General features: G+C 55.5%; 1 protein-coding gene and 1 long non-coding RNA gene across 6 annotated transcripts in view; one reads left to right on the top strand and one right to left on the bottom strand.

Moving 5' to 3' along the window:
* CORO2B (coronin 2B) overlaps positions 1-18,012 on the top strand; it is a 133,227-nt gene that overhangs the window by 105,161 nt on the left and 10,054 nt on the right. For all 4 annotated transcript variants that reach the window (XM_023255133.2, XM_023255132.2, XM_023255134.2 and 1 more), the window contains 6 exons: positions 3,887-4,003; positions 13,518-13,667; positions 14,308-14,472; positions 16,700-16,816; positions 16,942-17,046; positions 17,585-17,681. In XM_023255133.2, coding sequence (XP_023110901.1) covers positions 3,887-4,003; positions 13,518-13,667; positions 14,308-14,472; positions 16,700-16,816; positions 16,942-17,046; positions 17,585-17,681 — 751 coding nt within the window. The remainder of the gene's footprint in view (positions 1-3,886; positions 4,004-13,517; positions 13,668-14,307; positions 14,473-16,699; positions 16,817-16,941; positions 17,047-17,584; positions 17,682-18,012) is intronic.
* LOC102899177 lies at positions 234-8,656 on the bottom strand. 2 transcript variants are annotated; one of them, XR_006599064.1, is made up of 5 exons: positions 7,927-8,656; positions 7,449-7,632; positions 6,850-7,079; positions 5,271-5,426; positions 234-2,918 (listed from the first exon to the last, which is right to left on the bottom strand). It is a non-coding gene; the product is annotated as an uncharacterized LOC102899177 (long non-coding RNA). The 2 variants fall into 2 exon arrangements; XR_002742883.2 differs by lacking the exon at positions 7,927-8,656 and having other exon boundaries at positions 7,449-7,870.

Here is an 18,012-nt window from a genome sequence, read left to right as displayed (position 1 = left end):
TGTGGTGTGGCAGTTACTAACCAGACCTGCGTTGGGTCTCAAGTCGTCCCCGCCCCGCATACAGAAATGGGAACAGGGGGCGCCTTGGGGGCTCGATCGGTTAAGTGACTTCGGCTCAGGTCACGATTTCACAGTCTGTGACTTCACAGACATCAGAACAGAAAACAGCGGCGTTTGGGGGGGGTCTGGGGTGGGGATTGTTCCCGTGTAAGAAAAAACCCAACAGAACCAGCTTCCTTTAGAACGCCTAGTGTGTGCATTTTATTTATTTGGGCTTTAATTTTTATGTCCATCGGAGTGATAACTCTCCAGAGTTCATAAAGCCCAGGGCTACTTTGAGGTCTAGGGTACAAGTGGCTTGTATCGGCTTGTGAGAGCCCTTTGCCACACCGATTGGTCAACATGGCCGTTATTAAAAACCAAGTTATGCAAACTTGCAATTAAATAAATTATATCAGAAACAGAGGTATTGAATGTTAATAACTCATTACTCCCTGGTTACTTTACCACTCTCTGTGCTCTTGAGGAGACTTGTGTCTATTACAGCACATGGTAGAAAGCTTACGTAATGGGTCTGTTGTGAGGCTTTTCCGACTCTATTTTTGGTGACGTCACCCTGGTAGATTACAATTAGCGTAGTGGGAATATTTTTGCCACTGGGATTGGCAAATGCTCCAAACCAGGGCCTTTTTCCCTCGGAGAACCAGTTAAACAGTTACCAGCACACGACTGCCTGTAACCAATCCCTCTCCCCCTTTGCTACACACCCCGAGGGGAACTCTGTTCCTTGCTTTTAGCTGTTTCTTTTTGCACTTATCCCCGTATTTCTTAATTATATGCTTTCACTGCCTTGTCTGGATTTTTTTAAATCTTAGACATTGTGTGTTGACTTCCTATTATGGAATTTGAGGATCTGGCTCTCTTCCAGCTCAGTCTCCCCTCTTACTACACACACACACACACACACACACACACACGCACACGCACACGCACACGCACTCTCCCTACCTCTGTGCCCCCAGTATGTTATAGTGTAACTCTTGTTTAAATAAATATTCAGGATTTATATTATTACAACTATGTAAATGTTGTACATAAATCATTATCACTATGATTTACATTCGCTTTCTTATACAGCCTTCTTCCTGGGGTTAATAATTGTGTTTTTTAATTTACTTGATTTTTCCATAGAACAATGGTTTTCAGACATTTTTTCTTAGCAGTGGAACTCGTGCTGCAAACAAAATGTTATGTAGAAGCCTACGATATAAACAGGAAAAGCAGGGTTGCCAGGTCGAAAGTGGGGGGATCTTCCCTTGAGGGCTGCTATTATGTGCAGCCAACCAGGTCACACACTGCACAACCCTAGGGGGTCACCGTTCACATTAGCAACAATGTGATTTAGTCCTGACAGTCGTAATTCCCCACCCCACTGGGGAATGTGTCCATTGTGTAAGGCGAGGTCCACCTGGGGTATACATTACATCAGGATCATTCTCAGCTTTAAAAAGACGAATTCCTTTCCCAGTGCAGGGCTCTGACCTCGCCCCATTCTCAGTGGACTCCGGTGATGCCGCTTAACCTGTCCGTCCGGTGCATCACCCGCACAGGCTGCTGGCCAGAAGCTGCTTTTAGCTGATGGCCACCTATCGACCGATTCGGTGCCCCTCAGATTTGCCTGGGCTGGGCTGGGCCGGGTGCCAAAAGCTTAATGCAGAAGATTTGCTCGGGGACCGCTCAGATGCAGCCTTTGGGATCAGATGTAAGGGACGGCTCTGTCAGAGGGGGGTGTGAGCTGTGGGAGCAGAGAGCGCAGTGCCTGTCTGCCCTTAGAGGTCAGACTGCACGAGGGGAGTCGGCCAAAATGAGTAGAGTGGGCTTCGAAAAGCTTAGCCTTGAGGGTTACCCCTCGGCAGGAACCCCTGATTGGCCTTCAGCCGGGTAAACTCGTGTGAGTTGCTTAAGCTCTCTGGGCCTGAGGGTCCTCATACCTGAATCACAGGGTGTGTGAGAGCCAAAAGAAGATCATGTGTAACCCTGACCAAAGCCGTGGTCACATGTGGCTCAGTCTCTGCTTAGAGTCTCGTTTTAAAGAAATAGTCCGACAGCCCAAAAGTCATTGAAATAGGCTTTCCAGCTCTAACTGCATCCCCCCATAAAATGGCAAAGGGGACCATTTGTGGCTGGTGTTGGTACACCCCAGACCCTTTTCGTCCATTCTGTAATTTTCCCACAATGCACAATGTCAGTGGAGCTCTCCTGAGTACCCCTCGGGTGCTGTTTTCCTCTCTCTCTTTCTCCACCATTGCCACTCTCTCTTGGGTCTGTCTTTTCTCTACCCGTCTCACCGTTGCCGGGTCACAAAAAACCCAGCTGATCTGGAAATGAGCCGATGGCGATTCGGACAGGAAGCGGGTGGGGAGAGGTCATAGCAGGACACATGTTCTGAAATAACCCCACCGTACTGGTGAGGCAGAGGGCACGCGAGCAGAGGCTTTACAAAAAAGGACTCTCTTCTTCGTTATTCAGTGGAGGAACCCAAAGCAGGGAGGTATGACCTGCCTAAGGTGCCTCCGAGGACCTAACCACTCTTAGCCAATGGGCGGTGACTGGGAAGATCCTTCCTATTTCCTCCGATGCCCCAAAAATCTAGCATTAAAAAGCCTGGGGATGGAAACACAGCTTCTGCCTGTCATTTTCCTTCCCTTCATTAAACGGACTTCCCTTCCCTTCCCTCCCCCCCACCCTCCATCTTTTGTGGAATCAATTCCCTTTGAAGGATGTCTTTCAGGTTATATACCTAGCATATAGTGCGTGCCAGGCTTGTAAGGAGCTGGACAATCAGAGACAAGAGACAGGTACTGTCCTCAGTTGCTCACGGACAAATAGAAGCAGGCTGCAACGGCGCATGACGGTGCCTGTAATAGAAGGAAGCACAGAATGCAATGAGCACATAGAGGAGGAGCTCTTAACCCATTCAGGGATCAGGGCGGACTTCCTGGAGGAGGTGTCATTATCTAATCTGCATGAGAATACTACTACCCTCATATATTGAGCATTCACTATGATGATAATCTACACACCAAGCACTTTGCTAGGCGTTAGCTCATTCGGTCTTCACAAAAGGCTAAGAGGCAGGGGTTACTGCCCTCATTTCAGAAATGAGGAAACTGAAGCTCAGAGAACTTCACTGACTCTCCCAAGGCCACGTACCTAAAAAGTAGCAGAGCTGTAATTCAAACACAGGCCTGTGTGACTCCATAGAGTATGCTTTGAACCACAGGGCACTGGGTACAGGTGTTTAAGATACGCACTGAACAGGCATCCACATCTGGGAGCGGCACTGGTCACATCGTAGGCAGAGAAACTTATATGATAGTGTTTAGGTGGACCCAGAGACTCAGGCCTCTTTGCTGACTCCTGGAGCAGCAGGAAGGAGCCTCCTGCTGACCCTGGCGCCTCCCTAGAGGGCAGGGGGGGAGTATGGGCACTGGGGGGAGTATGAGAGCACATGCCCCGTGGCTGGATGTGTGGACTGCCACGCCTGCTGCCCTCTAGGCTCTGGTTGTTCAGGTGAACAGGAGCATCTTAACTTGAAACTTTCGCTTGGGGAAGGGGTACCTTTTCCTAAGTTGCACAGGGGCATGGTATGGACCATGGGTGTATCACTCTTCTGTGTCCCCTGCCCCATTACCATTCAGGGTTGGGGAGCACACAGCCACAGAACAATTTGGACCAACCTGGTGCAGAAATGCAGAGGTGAATAAGATAGTGGGTAGGTCCTCGAGGACCTTGCAGTCCAGTTTAGAAGCCCAGAATAAAGGCTCTCCTCCACCCTAGGCCCATCAAACTAATCCCCTGCTCTCTCTCTCTTCCTCCTCGGCAGACGGGCAGGATTGAACCCAACTACCCCAAGGTCTGCGGTCACCAAGGCAACGTGCTGGACATCAAGTGGAACCCATTCATTGACAACATCATTGCCTCGTGCTCAGAGGACACGTCGGTGAGCAGGAAGGGGCCTCCCCCCTGCTTCCTCCGGGAGGCCTCCCTTCCTAAACTCCTCTCTTTCTCCGTCTTTGCCCTTCTTCTGTCTTCTTTGTCACCCTTCCAGCCAGCCCCGGGGTGGGGAGGGAGCTAGGGAAAGGACGAAGAGAGCGAACCCACGGACCGTTTGGCAGATCTTGTGCTTTGAGTGTGATTTCCTTTGGAGGTGTCGATTTTGTAGGTGAGAATTAAAACAAGGAGTTTAGGTACGTGATTCGGCACTCGTCGGTGGTCTCAAAAGGAGACCTTCCTCCCTGTGTGTGGTCTCCCTCCTGCCCACCCTGGGCTGGGAAGGACGCAGCTGGAGCTGGTGGGGCGGGAGGGCTCAGTGGTCGGTGCACCAGGCACTGGGCTGGGCGGGAGAGGGGGGCCAGTGGGGAAGCTGTCCAGCCTTCTCGTCCGGGTGCAGAGAGCCCACAGAGGGGTGCGGCCACCCCAGCCAGCTCCGTCCCTGCCTGCTGAGGTGTTGGCGACAGTCATCAGCCGTGGGGGGAGCAAACACGCTGAAAGTGGGGGCTGCCTCCTATGGAGCTCCGCCTCTCAGTCTGAGCTGGAGTGTGGTGAGTCCTCCTGTGTGACAGGGGCACTGCCGCCCCCAAAGTGAGGGCCGGGAAGGTCACACAACTAGGAAGCCGAGGAGCAGTCCTCTAAGAGCTGGCTGGACAGCCCGTGCTCTCCCCGCTCAACCAAGTGACGTCATGACACGAGTCCACACCGTCAGAGCTGGAAGCCTCTGCCCGCCCCCCACCCCGCCCCGGTATCCCGTGTCTCACTAGGGCAGCCAGCTGGGAAAGAGAGGAGCAGTGACCAGCTTGACCCGGGGAGGGACAGACAGGCCAGGGCTCTCAGAGCCCTGGCTCCACCTCTGGTCCAAGCTTCTGCCTGACTCAGCGGGAGGGAGGAAGGGTCGCTCGCCCTGAGGGCCCTGCCCGGTTCTAGCTCAGCACCTTCTTGCTCTGTGAGTCAGGTGCCTTTTGCTCCAGCAGCCCGGCCAATAAACCAGCTCTCCACGCCCCGTGTCAGGAAGAGCATCAGGCCCCGGCCCCGACCACACCAGCCGAGCGGCCCTCTTCAGTGTCGCACGCACTGACCGAAGGACCGCAGTGTGCCCGCCGTGCTCCCGGGTGCTGCCCTTCAAAGGGAGCTCGGCTGTGGAATCCCACGGGCCGGGAGTGAATCTTGGCATCACCGCTTGCCAGCTGGGTGACCAAGGGCGTGTGACTTACCCTCTCTGAGCCTCAGCTTTGCTCCTCTGGGTAACAGCAAGAGTGATCCGTGCCTCTGGCAGCCGCTGTGAGGGGGAAAGGAGGTCTGTGCCCGGCACTATGCCTGCTGGTCTCTGTGCCGCTCCGGAAACATCACCAGCAGAAGGGCGCCACTCGCTGAAGTGCAAGGCAGAATGAAGTCAGAGCGCTAGGCACACGGGGAGGCGGGATTCGTTTTGCCGGAAGGGCAGGCAGGGGACAGGGAGTTAGGGAAAGCTAACTGCAGGCAGAGAAGGGGCTGAAGGAGGCCCGGGGAGAAGGCACAGGCCTGCGGGCAGGGGCGGGGGGTGGGGGGTGCATAGTCCCCGGGCTACTGTAACAAAACACCAGACTGAGTGGCTTGTAAAGTGAGTCACTTGCTCACAGTTCTGGAGCTCAAGTCCGAGATCAGGTGCCAGTGTGGTCAGGGAAGGGCCCTCTTTTCCTTGTAGGCCCACATGGCAGAGGGGGCTGGGGTCCCTCTGGAGGCTCTGAAAAGGGCACTAATCCCACTTTTGAGGGCTCCACCCTCATGAGTTAGTCACATCCCAGAGGCCCTGAGTCCGCATACTGTCAGCTGAGGGGGTAGGATTTCAACATGAGTAGGGGACGCTGTGCACCCCAGGGATCAGGGAAGGGGAGCTGGCGGGCCGGAGGGGTCACGGCTGGCTCTGTAGAGGAGGCCCCCCCTCCCGGAGCCAAACAAGCCCTGGAATGTGGCTTGGCCACCCCAAAGCTAGAGTAGCCCCTCCGGGAGAAGGTCCCTGAGGCCCGAGGGGAAGCCCCGAGTCCAAGGTCACGCAGGGAGGTGGGGCACAGGCGGGGCCAGAGCCCAGGTCTCCGGACTCCCAGGCAGCACTCCTCAGCACCTCACCAACAGTCTTAGGTTTACAGATGAGGAAACTGAGGCTCAGCGCCTCAGTGCGAAGGCTGGCAGTTCAGATTCGTCAAACACTCAGCGTTGACATCTCAGTGTCTTGTCCTGTACCGGGAACCCACCGAGGGCACACGGAGGGGCGGCATCCTCCGCAGGTCCTGGGATGTGCGGGGGAGGAGCCCGCAGCTCCCAAGGTCAGGTGAGGAGGCCAGTCAGACCTGCCTCCATCAAAGCACCTCGAGGGGCAAGACACCCTTCCTCAACCCACTCCGGCCCAAATGACCAACTTCCTGCACACCAGACGTGACATCCAGAACCAGGGTTAGGAGGTCAGTCAGCAGACCTACTAAGTGCCAGGCTCTGTGCTACTCACGGGGGGCTAGGGAGGGGACCCGCCGGCAAGGGCTAGAGAGGAGCTGTTTGAAGCAGATCCAGACCATGTCTCCAGGCGGTGCCTGCCCACCTCTTCTCACCCCTCCACTGCCCTCTGCTTGTCTCTCAGAACGTCCAGAGGACACTGAAGGGAGCCAGCCAGCCCTCCCAGCTCCGTAGCTCCTTTCCCATATGCCCCATCCCTGAAAATCCTCCGGTGAAATCCATCCCCTACGCCCCGACCCTCCCCCAGGGAGAGAAGAGGGCCTCGGGAGTCTGACCCCGTCCCGCCAGAGGTCCAGTGGAACATACCCAGGCCCTTTCCCGAGGGGCTCCCGTCCTGAGGGAGAGATAGGGGCCATAACTCTCCCTGGCATCTGGCAGAATCCAGTTCTTTCCGCCGCTGGGTGATGTCACCTATTGTTGAACGGCTGTGCTTTTTATAGCTTCTGCTGCAGCTCCGGAGGGTGGCTGGCAGGCGGCGGGGAAGGGCTCTATGGGTTTCCAGCCTCGTGTTCCTAGCCTTCCCAGAGGACCGGCAGCTGCAGAGAGAGGGAGAGGTTTCTGACATCTCAAGGAGAGGGAAAGGGTGGTCCCAGGGAGGGGCAGGGTGGGGGGAGAGGGAGGCAGACCCCTCTCCCGGGCGGGCTGAGCTCAGCAGCTTTCCTCTGCCTTCTCTTCCTCTGCCCCTTTGTCCAAAGGCTGCCCTCCCTCCCCACCCCCACCCTCAGAGAGGATGCCCCTCTCCCGAGGCACTGTGAGTGGGATGGGGCAGGATATCAGCCCTGCGGGGAAGCAGCCAGAAGCCACCCACCACCCTGCCCTTCCACACACACACACACACACACACACACACACACACCACCCTCTAGCGAACCAACACTTCTTGGAGCTAGAAGGGAGCAACATACCCCTTTCAGAGATGGAAGGACAGGCACCCTGAGAGAGGTCGATGGCCTGGCTGAGGCCTCACCGACAGACCTGCCACTCAGGCTCAGGAGTCCATAGGCCTGGGTTCAAATCCTGGTTCTGCCCCTTCCCAGACCTGTGACTTTGGACCAGTTTCTCTTAACTCTCTGCACACAAGTTGCCCCCCTGTAAAATAGAGATCATACTGGGCTCAGCATCAGAACGAAATGCACCATGGTTCGTGTTTCTTGTCTACTGAGAACTCTCTCTAGAGCCCCTGGGGCAACCAGAGAGCTGGAGTCAGAGACCCAGTGCTCTCTCCATGTCATTCTTTGCTCGCTGGGCCCCCAAATAGGCCTTCTGTCACTGGTTTCCGGGTAAAGATGAAGCTGAATGGTGAACCTCAAAATCCAAGAGAGAAATCCCCCCACCCCTTCCAAACCAGGATTTCAGGGGTGATTTCGCATCTACCCAGCTCACCAGCAGCTGGCGTAAGGGCTCCGCCAGGTCAGGGGATGACTCATGACTCATTGCTGAACCTGCTGATGATGTGATAGCAAAGCTTCTGGGCTTCTAGGATTCTTCCATTGCCTCATTCATTCAACAGGTATGTGCCAGGCCCCATTCCTTGCGCTGAAGGCAAGGATAGTGACAGGGGATCCTACCCCTGCATAGAGGAGTCGACCATCCAGTGGGATGGCCTGGCAGGTTGTCTGGGCCCTGGCACTGGGGAGCTGCTCTCTTTTTCGGAATCGATAGGCAGAAGGACAAACCGTGCCCTCTCTAAGGTGTCAGATTCAGTCCAGGCGAGAAGGAAGGAATGGGGGAAGCCACTGAGGTCAGAGCGTGGATTTGAACAGAGCTGGTTAGACTGCAGAGCTCTCCCTTTGTTCGCCAGCTGCCCCCTCCCCAGGCACAGGGACACTTGGTTTTGTAACTTGATTAACCATCCTTATCAGCCGCCTCCCGTTAGCCTTGTCTGCCCAGCCTGCTGTCTCCCCCACAAAACTGTGAGCTGCTGAGGTGAAGGACACCCTCTCCTGCCCCGTATCTGGTGTGTGTGACATAGGGAGCCATGGAACATATTTGGTTGCATTGAATGTAGCTGAGTTAAACAGGGCTCTGAGCCAGGGACCTGAAAAGGGGCGCAGCTGGCTTGCTAGAGAGAGTGTTTTGCCACCTTTCTCCACCCCTTCCTTCCAGAAATCCGGTTTGTCTGCCCTTACCAGGTTTCCTGTTGAATGGAAGTAACTTTCCAGAGCAACCTCTGAGCCGATCCGCAGTGCTCCTCCCCCACGCGTCGGCTCTTTGCTTCAAACAAACCCCTTGAAGCCCAAGGGGTTGGAATTCCTTTTCCAGCGGCTTAGGCCCACTGTGAACTCCAGCTCCTCCTCTGAGCTCCCATGGCACAGGGATGCCAGCTATGTGCTATAGCAGGAGACCCAGCGTCTCGGCCCCTCGCCAGTGATACATTCGATGATGTCAAACGCAGGGGACTTCAGGAGATTAACTAGTATGGCCTCGGCGTGCAGATGAGAAAACTGGGGCCCAGGGAGGGAAGTGGCTGGTATCAGATGGGGGTGAGGCGAGGTGCCTCTCTCCCTCTCCGTAGGACATTTTCCATCGGGTCCCCCAAGCCCTGCCGGGGACCCTACACCTAACAGTCATTGGTGAAAACAGCTCTTTGGGCCTTCCCCTGCAGGCCTCGGCTCCATGGATGGGACTTGGGTCCAGTTCAGAGGCACAGACACAACCTGCCGTCCCCATCCCCTTGGCTCAGCCCCTGGGTCCCTAGGCCGAGCTGTCATCCCAGCAAATCCGCTGCTGTGGCTAGAAAGCCTCAGACTCCCAAGGACATGAAGCCCAGGGTAGTCTGACCCTACATGGGGCACGTGTCTCTCTTCATCATCTAGACAAGGAGCCTGAGCCTCAGAGAGGTCACCTGGCTTTCCAAGGTCATCCAGCAGCGAGTGGGATTAGAACCTGGGCAGAACCCCACTTCACAGCTTCCCTCGCGCCTCTACCTTAGCCTGGCGTGGGACACGCCTCAGTTAGCTGACGCTCAGGAATTGGACTGTTCTGGAAATGGGCTCTTCCTGAGACCCGGCCCAAGCGAAGCTGCTTCCTGAGGCCTCCGTGACTAGGTGTGACACACATGGCTTCTGGCCTCCTCCGCTCCCTGCCGGCCTGCTCTACCCCGGTCAGGCTGCGGTTCCCCCAGCCACCGTGCCGGAGCCCCCCACGCACGCTGGGCCTGTGTCTGTCTCCTCCCCCCTCCCCACATCCCCAACCTCTCTTTTCAAACTTGGGCCAACATCCTGTCTTCTAGCCCTGCTCTGCCAAGACCCTCCCCACCCACCCTTAGCCCCCCTTCAGCTCTGTTTCCATGGGTTCTCTGCCCTTAACTGCCCCACTGTGTGCTGCTCAGGAGCAGGGCACCGGGCGAGCTCAGCACAATCCCCTGGCTAGCAGGACTCTGGCTCATAGAGGTGCGCGTGTGGAATGAATGAGTCTGTAATCTCTGTTTCAGAGATCTCTCTCAGAGCCCAGAGGCCACTCTCCTGCCTCAGTCAACACTTAGGCACTGACTGCCTTGGTGTCCACGTGTATATATACTCATCTGTTGTCCTCAGGACACGGTATAAGGTACCCATAGACAGCATCCTCTGCCTCCAGACGTGTCCACACTGGCCTTTCATTACGACCCTCAAAGGCTCATCCCTTTGAGTCCAAAAGCTTCCAGGGCTTCCTCCTCCAGCACAAACAATAAACACAGAAGATGATGCCGAGTATTTCTAGGAACCAAAGAAATGCAGACCCGAAGAGTGAGATGTCATTGTCAACCTATTGGGTGGACAGAAGTCTATTTTTGAAGGTAGAGTTAGAGACCGAGGTAAAGAAGTGCTCTCAGACTCTGTTGGTGAAAACTGGGACAGCTTTTCGGGGACAGTTTTACAGTGACTATTAAAAAATGAAACGCTTGTAGGCACGTGCCCTACAGAAATATCCACTCCCAAGCTTGTATTACAGGACTGTTCGGCACAGAGTGAATTGTAACAGGGACAAAAGTGGGCAGAACCCTGGTGTCCGTTAATAGAGGCTGATTAAACCCATCCTGGCACAGTCACGCATCAGGTGCCCCCCCCCCCCCGCCCCGGCCACTTAATAAGATAAGGTAAATCCATGTGTCCTGGTGTGGAAAGATGTCCACTACCTGTTACGGGAGAAAAGCAAGTTGCAGAAGAACATGCGTAACGGCCTCCCTCTGCGTAAAAGACAAAAAAGCGTGGGGTGTGTGGTTTGTTGGGTCCTGCTGGGTCCCCTATCACCTCGCTCCCCCAACCCCCACCACCATGCAAGGCTGTGTGCGAGCTCTGGGCTTTGTGTTGTTGGTTTTAAGTAATCTCTACCCCCAACATGGGGTTCAGACTCATGACCCCCAAGATCAAGAATCACACGCTCTACCAACTGAACCAGCCAGGCGCCTCCTGAGCGCTGGGCTTTCGCAGAGAGCTGGAGCAACCAAAGGCGATTAGCATGTCAGAAAAATATCGCGAACTGTCCCCGAATTATAACTGTTTCTCGAGTGTGTTTTTTAAACATTTTTTTTTTGAGATTTATTTTTTAAGTAAATTCTACATCCGGTGTGGGGCTCAAACTCACAACCCTGAGATCAGGAGTCACATGTTCTACCGACTGAGCCAGCCAGGTGCCCTGAGTGGTTTGTTGTTGTTGTTTTAATGTGTATTTATTTTTGAGAGAGACGGAGACAGCGCGTGAGTAGGAGAGAGAGAGAAGGAGACACAGAATCCGAAGCAGGCTCCGGGCTCTGAGCTGTCAGCACAGAGCCCAATATGGGGCTCGAAACCACATACTATGAGATCATCACCTGAGTGGAACTCAAATGCTTAACCAGCTGAGCTACCCAGGCGCCCCACTGAGTGTTTTTTTTTTTTAAGTTTATTTATTTATTTATTTTGAGAAAAAAAGAGAGATGTGGGAGGGGCAGAGAGAGAGAGAGAGAGGAGAGAGAGAATCCCAAACAGGCTCCATACCATCAGCACAGAGCCCGGCTCAGGGCTCAAACTCACGGACCGTGAGATCATGACCTGTGTGGAGGTCAAGAGTTGGACGCTTAACCAAGTGAGCCACCCAGCAACCGCCCCCCACCCCGAGTGTATTTTTTTAACAGAATGATACACCTAAGGCGTATGATTGATTGAACCTGCCTTTCTCACCCCATGCCTCCCACGTCTGCGTGTGCAGAGCTGGGTCTTCCGGGGAAACGCACATGATGTGGGAAATACTCATTGCTAGAATCTGCGGGGGGGGAACATCAAGAAGGGAAACCACCAAGGGAATTCCCGCAGGGGTGCCCCCAGTTCCCAGCCTTCCCCCCTGTCCCTAGGACGGTCTTTGGCTTTCCCTGTTTACACATGGGCTTCGGAATTATCATTGAACAGCTAACATCGCATAATGACATAACGTATTAATTTGTTGCCCTAGTGTTGGCCACTTTGAGTGTTTCTAAATTTTCCGTGTTGCAATGAACACCTTCATGCATGGAGATTTTTGCTTATATTGGATTTTCAGAGTGAAATTACTAGGTCAAAGGATACAACATAAATGTCTTTATGGTTCCTACTAAAGATTGCCAAATTGCTTCCAAAAGAGTTACTCTGATTTATAATACTACCAACACCAACGGAATCTACAAGTTCCAGGAGATAGTCTTGCCAACCCCTGGCCCTTGTCCCCTCCCAGGGTGGCTATTTTGGAAAGTTATAAATGGTATCTCAAAGCTGTTTTTCTCATTTGTCTCCTTACTGGCCAAGGTGGAGTTCAGATTTTCAAAAGATTTGCTTTAAAGGTGTCCTAAATGGCAGTCACGTGTGTTCTTTCCTCTCCAGGGAGCACGCAACCGATGGCATTACTGACGACAACAATTATAATGAGGACTAGAACTCCTTAGGTCTTTAGAGCACTTTACAGTTTACAGACTTTGCCAACCAGCATCTCATTTAATTCTACCGGTAGGCAAAGCAAGGCAAAGGGTTTCCTCTCCCGTTTGTAGAGGAGACGGTTGCAACCGCGCAGGGTATGTTTGGCCAGAGACACGGAAGTCCCCCACGACTAACGTCAGTAATGAGGGGGACACTCAGAGATGGCAGAGAAACTGCGCACGTCCTCTCTCTGGGGCCACACGGCCTCTGCTCTCTGCTTCTCCGTGTGTCCCACCTTCGCTTGGCCCATCATATCTTTCTGCTTCTTCTTTTTTTTTTTAGTTTATTTATTTATTTATTTGAGAGAGACAGAGACGGCGTGAGTGGGGGAGGGACAGAGAGAGAGAGGGAGAGCGAGAATCCCGAGGAGGCTTCTCGCTGTCAGCGCAGAGCCCGACACGGGGCTCGAACTCACGAAACTGTGAGATCATGACCTGAGCCTAACCCGAGAGTGAGATGCTTAACCGACTGAGCCACCCAGGCATCCGGAAGACTGTGAATAGTGGCAGCATCCAGGCTCTGCCCATCCTCCCGGGGGGCTCCAGCGTCCCATCCACCTCTGCCCCTTAGTTCTTCATCTCTCAGGAGAGACTCCGGGCCTCCCAGCCTCCCAGATGGCTTTTTCTCTGCTCACGTGTCCACCCTTGGTGGGGGGCACAGTAAGGGACGGCTCCATGGGGTATCAGCAGAGTTGCTGGGACGGAGGTCAGAGCTCTTAGAAGGGTGTGGGAAGGGAAGCGGAGGCAGGCTTTTAATACAACACTGGCCAAAAGCTGATTACTGTGTGGCCCTCTGGGACGAACTAGACTGTAGCAATATCCCGGCAGTATGAGTTGTCTAGGGCTGCAGAGACCTGCCAGAGAAACCCCCCAAAGGCACAAGAGATGGTCACCTTCCTCTTGAAGTGCACCCCGGAGCCTCCCCCGGGCCTCAGTCAGGCTCTACCCGCCTCACTGGCCAGCAGATGCCTCCCTGGGCAGATCTGGGAAGCCTGGTGTCTGAAGGAGGGGGCCGTCAGGGGCTTCTCCTGGCCCTGCCCACCCAGCCCTCCGTCCCCCCCGTCTGCAGGTGCGGATCTGGGAGATCCCCGAGGGTGGGTTGAAGCGGAACATGACAGAGGCTCTCCTCGAGCTGCACGGGCACAGCCGGCGCGTGGGGCTGGTCGAGTGGCACCCTACGACCAACAACATCCTCTTCAGTGCCGGCTACGACTACAAGGTGAGCTGCTAGGCCGCGGCTGTGGGGAGGGGGGCGGGGGTGGGGGGAGCAATGTGGGTCTTGAGGAGCTGCCTGTAGGGGGCACTGTTACCTTCCAGAGCACGTTCATCAGCGTTGTCCCACCCGCCTGTCCATTCATTCGTTCAGTCGCTGCACACCGCCGGGCATCTTCTGTGTGCCCTGTCTTTCCCGGGGTCCACGGAGGCTGCCTGTCTGGCTTCTCTGGCTCCTACGGGTTGGAAGAGAATGCCCACTCCGTGCCCATACCCTCTGCCTGGCCCCTTCTTAAATCTAGAAGTGGCCGCTGCCCTCCTGGTGGGAAAAAGGAGCAAAGTTGGTGGAGGGAAGAGAACAACAGCACGGGGCCCTGGCCAGGAACATGAATCCTTCTTGCTGGTAGCAGAAACCGATCCCGGCTGGGGCTGGGATCTGCCGAGGGACAGTAGTGGATTTGCGCAGCAGGGAGCATCAGCCTCTGACATAGAGTTTAACGCCACCCCCCCCCCCCCCCCGCCTCCCAGAGCACCCCGAGCCGGCACGGGGCGTCTCTCCCGGGGCCGCCGGGTGCAGACCGGGACAGGCGCCTCACGGCGCAGCCGCAGGGCTGACCCTGCCTCCGGCATGCCCACCCCCCTGGCAGGTCCTCATCTGGAACCTGGACGTGGGTGAGCCGGTGAAGATGATAGACTGTCACTCAGATGTGATCCTCTGCATGTCCTTCAACACCGACGGCAGCCTGCTCACCACCACGTGCAAGGACAAGAAGCTTCGCGTGATTGAGCCACGCTCTGGCCGCGTCCTGCAGGTGAAGCCCCACCGTCTTTGAGGGGAAGGGAAGGTGTCGGGATGTGGGGCTTGGCTTTCAGGCAGGCCTAGAGGAAAAGGCTGTGCCAGCTCCCCTTCTCCCACGCACCTGGCCTGCACCCCTGCTGACCTTGTGGATTCTGGGTGCTTCTCGGGGCCCTGCTTAGACTGGGTGGGGAGAGACCTCAGCACCCTTTCTCATCCCCACTGCACCCCTCTCCCCAGATGGGCTTCTTCTGGCCTGCTCCGGGGGCAGAACTGGTGGCACCCTTCGGGGCACAAATCCTTGGGTATTGCCCAAGCCCCATCGTGGGCACAGGAGAGGGGATTTGGGACTCGCTACCCAGGCACCTGCGTGGGAACCGGCCTGAGGGAGATGGCTCAGGGCACCAGTCCCAGAGATGGCTCCAAGCGGGGAGGTTGATGGAGAATTTAGCTCCACCTTGATCTTTGAGTGTTCCGGGTCTTGACCGCGAGGAAGGGATTAGATGCCGTTGGGGAGTAAGAAATGAACTTCTCGAGCAACCACTGTGTGCCGGCCGTGGGGCATACATGGATGGAATGGGAGGGAAACTTTGGGTGAAATGTGAGGTTTACCTCCTACCCAAGAAAGGACCGATGCTTGACCCGGCTGTGTTTCTCTCGGAAGAGTCCGAAGTGGCAAGACCAGAAAGCCACCTACTACCACCATCGCAGAGAATAACACTCATAGTTATTAGCATCATTAGCATCAACCGCCATTTACTCAGAGCTCCCCGTGTGGCGTGCACTGTACCAAGGGCCCCAGGACGTTACTCATTTAATCCTCACGACAGCCTTTGGGGGGTGGGTGGCTCGGCTGCTCTTCCCCCTTTCACGCAGGGGAACTGAGCCTTGGAGGGGGGGTAGAGACGGACATTCAGTTACGGGCAGAGTTATATGTGGATCCTGAGAAACTTAACAGAAGACCATGGAGGAGGGGAAGGGGGGCAGTTATGGAGAGGGAAGGAGGCAAACCATAAGAGACCCTTAAATACTGAGAACAAACTCAGGGGGACTCGGGGGCGGGGGAGAGGGGAAAGCGGGCGACGGGCATGGAGGAGGGCACCTGTTGGGATGAGCACTGGGTGTTGCGTGGAACCCAGTTTGACAATAAATTATATATAAATAATATAATAATAATAAATGAACATTAAAAAAATTTTTTTAAAAAATTCAAACCAAGCTGGGATGGGAGGGGGTTGGGTCCAGAACCCATGCTGAGCGGAGAAGTTAAGGAGCTGAGAACCCAAGCTCCGCCCCACAGACGTGACACGGGCCAGAGGGGTGGAACTCCTCAGGGCCACCCTTCTTTGACAGACGTGGAACTGAAATCCAGAGCAGGTGATGCCAGCCTGAGTCTTAAATTTTTTTTTTTTCAACGTTTATTTATTTTTGGGACAGAGAGAGACAGAGCATGAACGGGGGAGGGGCAGAGAGAGAGGGAGACACAGAATCGGAAACAGGCTCCAGGCTCCGAGCCATCAGCCCAGAGCCTGACGTGGGGCTCGAACTCACGGACCGCGAGATCGTGACCTGGCTGAAGTCGGACGCTGAACCGACTGCGCCACCCAGGCGCCCCAAGCCTGAGTCTTTGCACCACCCCGCCAGCCTCTGGTATCCGACCTGATGCTGACTCATGCAGGCAAAGGGCCGTTGCATGTTAGGAGGAGAAGGAAGGGACGAGAGCCAAGAGGCAGGGGGAGTGGATGCGGAGGATGGCCCTGTTAGAAGGAGCCCTGGGTGAAGCAACTTATCGAGAAGTGACCCCGTGAGTCCCCCGTGCTCCCTGGGCTCCTGGTCCCAGGGCTCTCTTGCTCCACAGCACCTGACCTGGCTTCCTCTGGCGGCTGTGACAAATCACCACAAACAGTGGCTTAAGCTCTCTCTCTCAGCTCTGGAGGCTCTGGGAGAGAACCCTTCCTCGCCTCTTCCAGCTTCTGATGGCTGCTGGCTTCCTTGGCTGGGAGCCACATCCTCCAGTGTCTGCCTCTGGAGTCACATCACCTTCTCCTCTGTGTGTCTGTATCTCTCACCTCTTACAAGGATGCTCGCCGTGACCTTTAGGTGATCCAGGGGAGTTAAGGACCCCGTATCACAGATTCCAGGGACTAAGGCATGGACGTATCTTTTGGGGGCCCCCATTGAGCCCACTACGGTTTCCTAGTATCCAGCGGCCGTGGCTTAGCAGCTGTCTCTGTCCCTGCCAGGAGGCAAGCTGCAAAAACCACAGAGTGAACCGAGTGGTGTTCCTGGGAAACATGAAGCGACTGCTCACGACAGGGGTCTCCAGGTGGAACACGAGACAAATCGCCCTCTGGGACCAGGTCAGCCACGGGGAGGCCAGGCGGTGACACGAAAGAGTTGTAGTCCTGGGGGCTGTGCTGGGGTCGGGGAAGGTAAGGGGCCGTCCTGCCCGGACGTAAGCTGATATGGGCCTTCTTCCCTGCAGGAGGACCTATCCATGCCCCTGATCGAGGAGGAAATTGATGGGCTGTCGGGCCTCCTGTTCCCCTTCTACGATGCTGACACCCACATGCTCTACCTGGCTGGAAAGGTAGTCGAGGATTGGGGGGTGGGGAGCGCTGGGGCAGCCTGTTGGGAGACCCCCTTGCCCCACCATTGTGCCCCCGCTCCTGCCCTACCCCCTGAGGAGAGCCAGGCTAACCTCTCTGGTCGTCTCTCTCACTCTCTTCGAGCGAAACCCGCCCTCAGGTCTGACACTCATTCTTACTGAAGTGTCAGTGACTGACAGTTCCCTCCGAGGTGCACTGGGGTGGGGTGGACACCGGGATAAGGCTCAGAGCCTGAAGTGTAGAGCGCAGTGACTAATGACGGCATTCGAAGCACCTGCCGGGAGCTTTTTGGCAAATATGGCCTCGTTTATCACAAACGCTGTCTACACGCACACACCGCCTCCACCCCATCACCCCGGGAGTCCCCTGTGACGACCGGCCACGGGTCTAGAGGCCAGGTCTCCCTGGTCTTTGGACCACCGCTGAGGCTTTCTGCAGCAGACCCCCGGGACCGGGGCCTGCTCAGCCCAGCCCACCCCCGTCCCCACTTTCCTCACCTCCCTCTCTCCCTGCCCCCAGGGAGATGGAAACATCCGGTACTACGAGATCAGCACTGAGAAGCCCTTCTTGAGTTACCTCATGGAGTTCCGCTCCCCAGCCCCGCAGAAAGGCCTAGGTAAGGGGCTCCAGAGGCTTCCATGGCTGTTATGCTATAGAACAAGAGACTGGATGTTTGGTTCATGGGTCACCCCTGCCTTTAAATGAAAGTCAGAGTCAGAAGCCCACAGCTCATGGGCAGGCAGAACCTGCAGATGCTGCCCCTGGGAAGGTCCGCCTGCCCTTCTTCACCAGCCTGTCACCACCCACCTGACTGACTGTCATTCCATGGTGCCTGACATCCTCCATCACCTCTGGTCCTCAGCGGCCCACACGGGCTTCATTCCCATTTGCAGATGGGGATACTGGCGCTCCAAGTGGCTCTGAACTCTTGTAAGGTGGTTGAAAAA

The sequence above is a fragment of the Felis catus genome, chromosome B3, assembly GCF_018350175.1.
Source record: "Felis catus isolate Fca126 chromosome B3, F.catus_Fca126_mat1.0, whole genome shotgun sequence".
In the NCBI taxonomy this organism is placed as follows: Eukaryota; Metazoa; Chordata; class Mammalia; order Carnivora; family Felidae; genus Felis; species Felis catus.
Note: the sequence above shows the minus strand (reverse complement) of the source record. Positions and strands in the feature narration are given on the sequence as shown.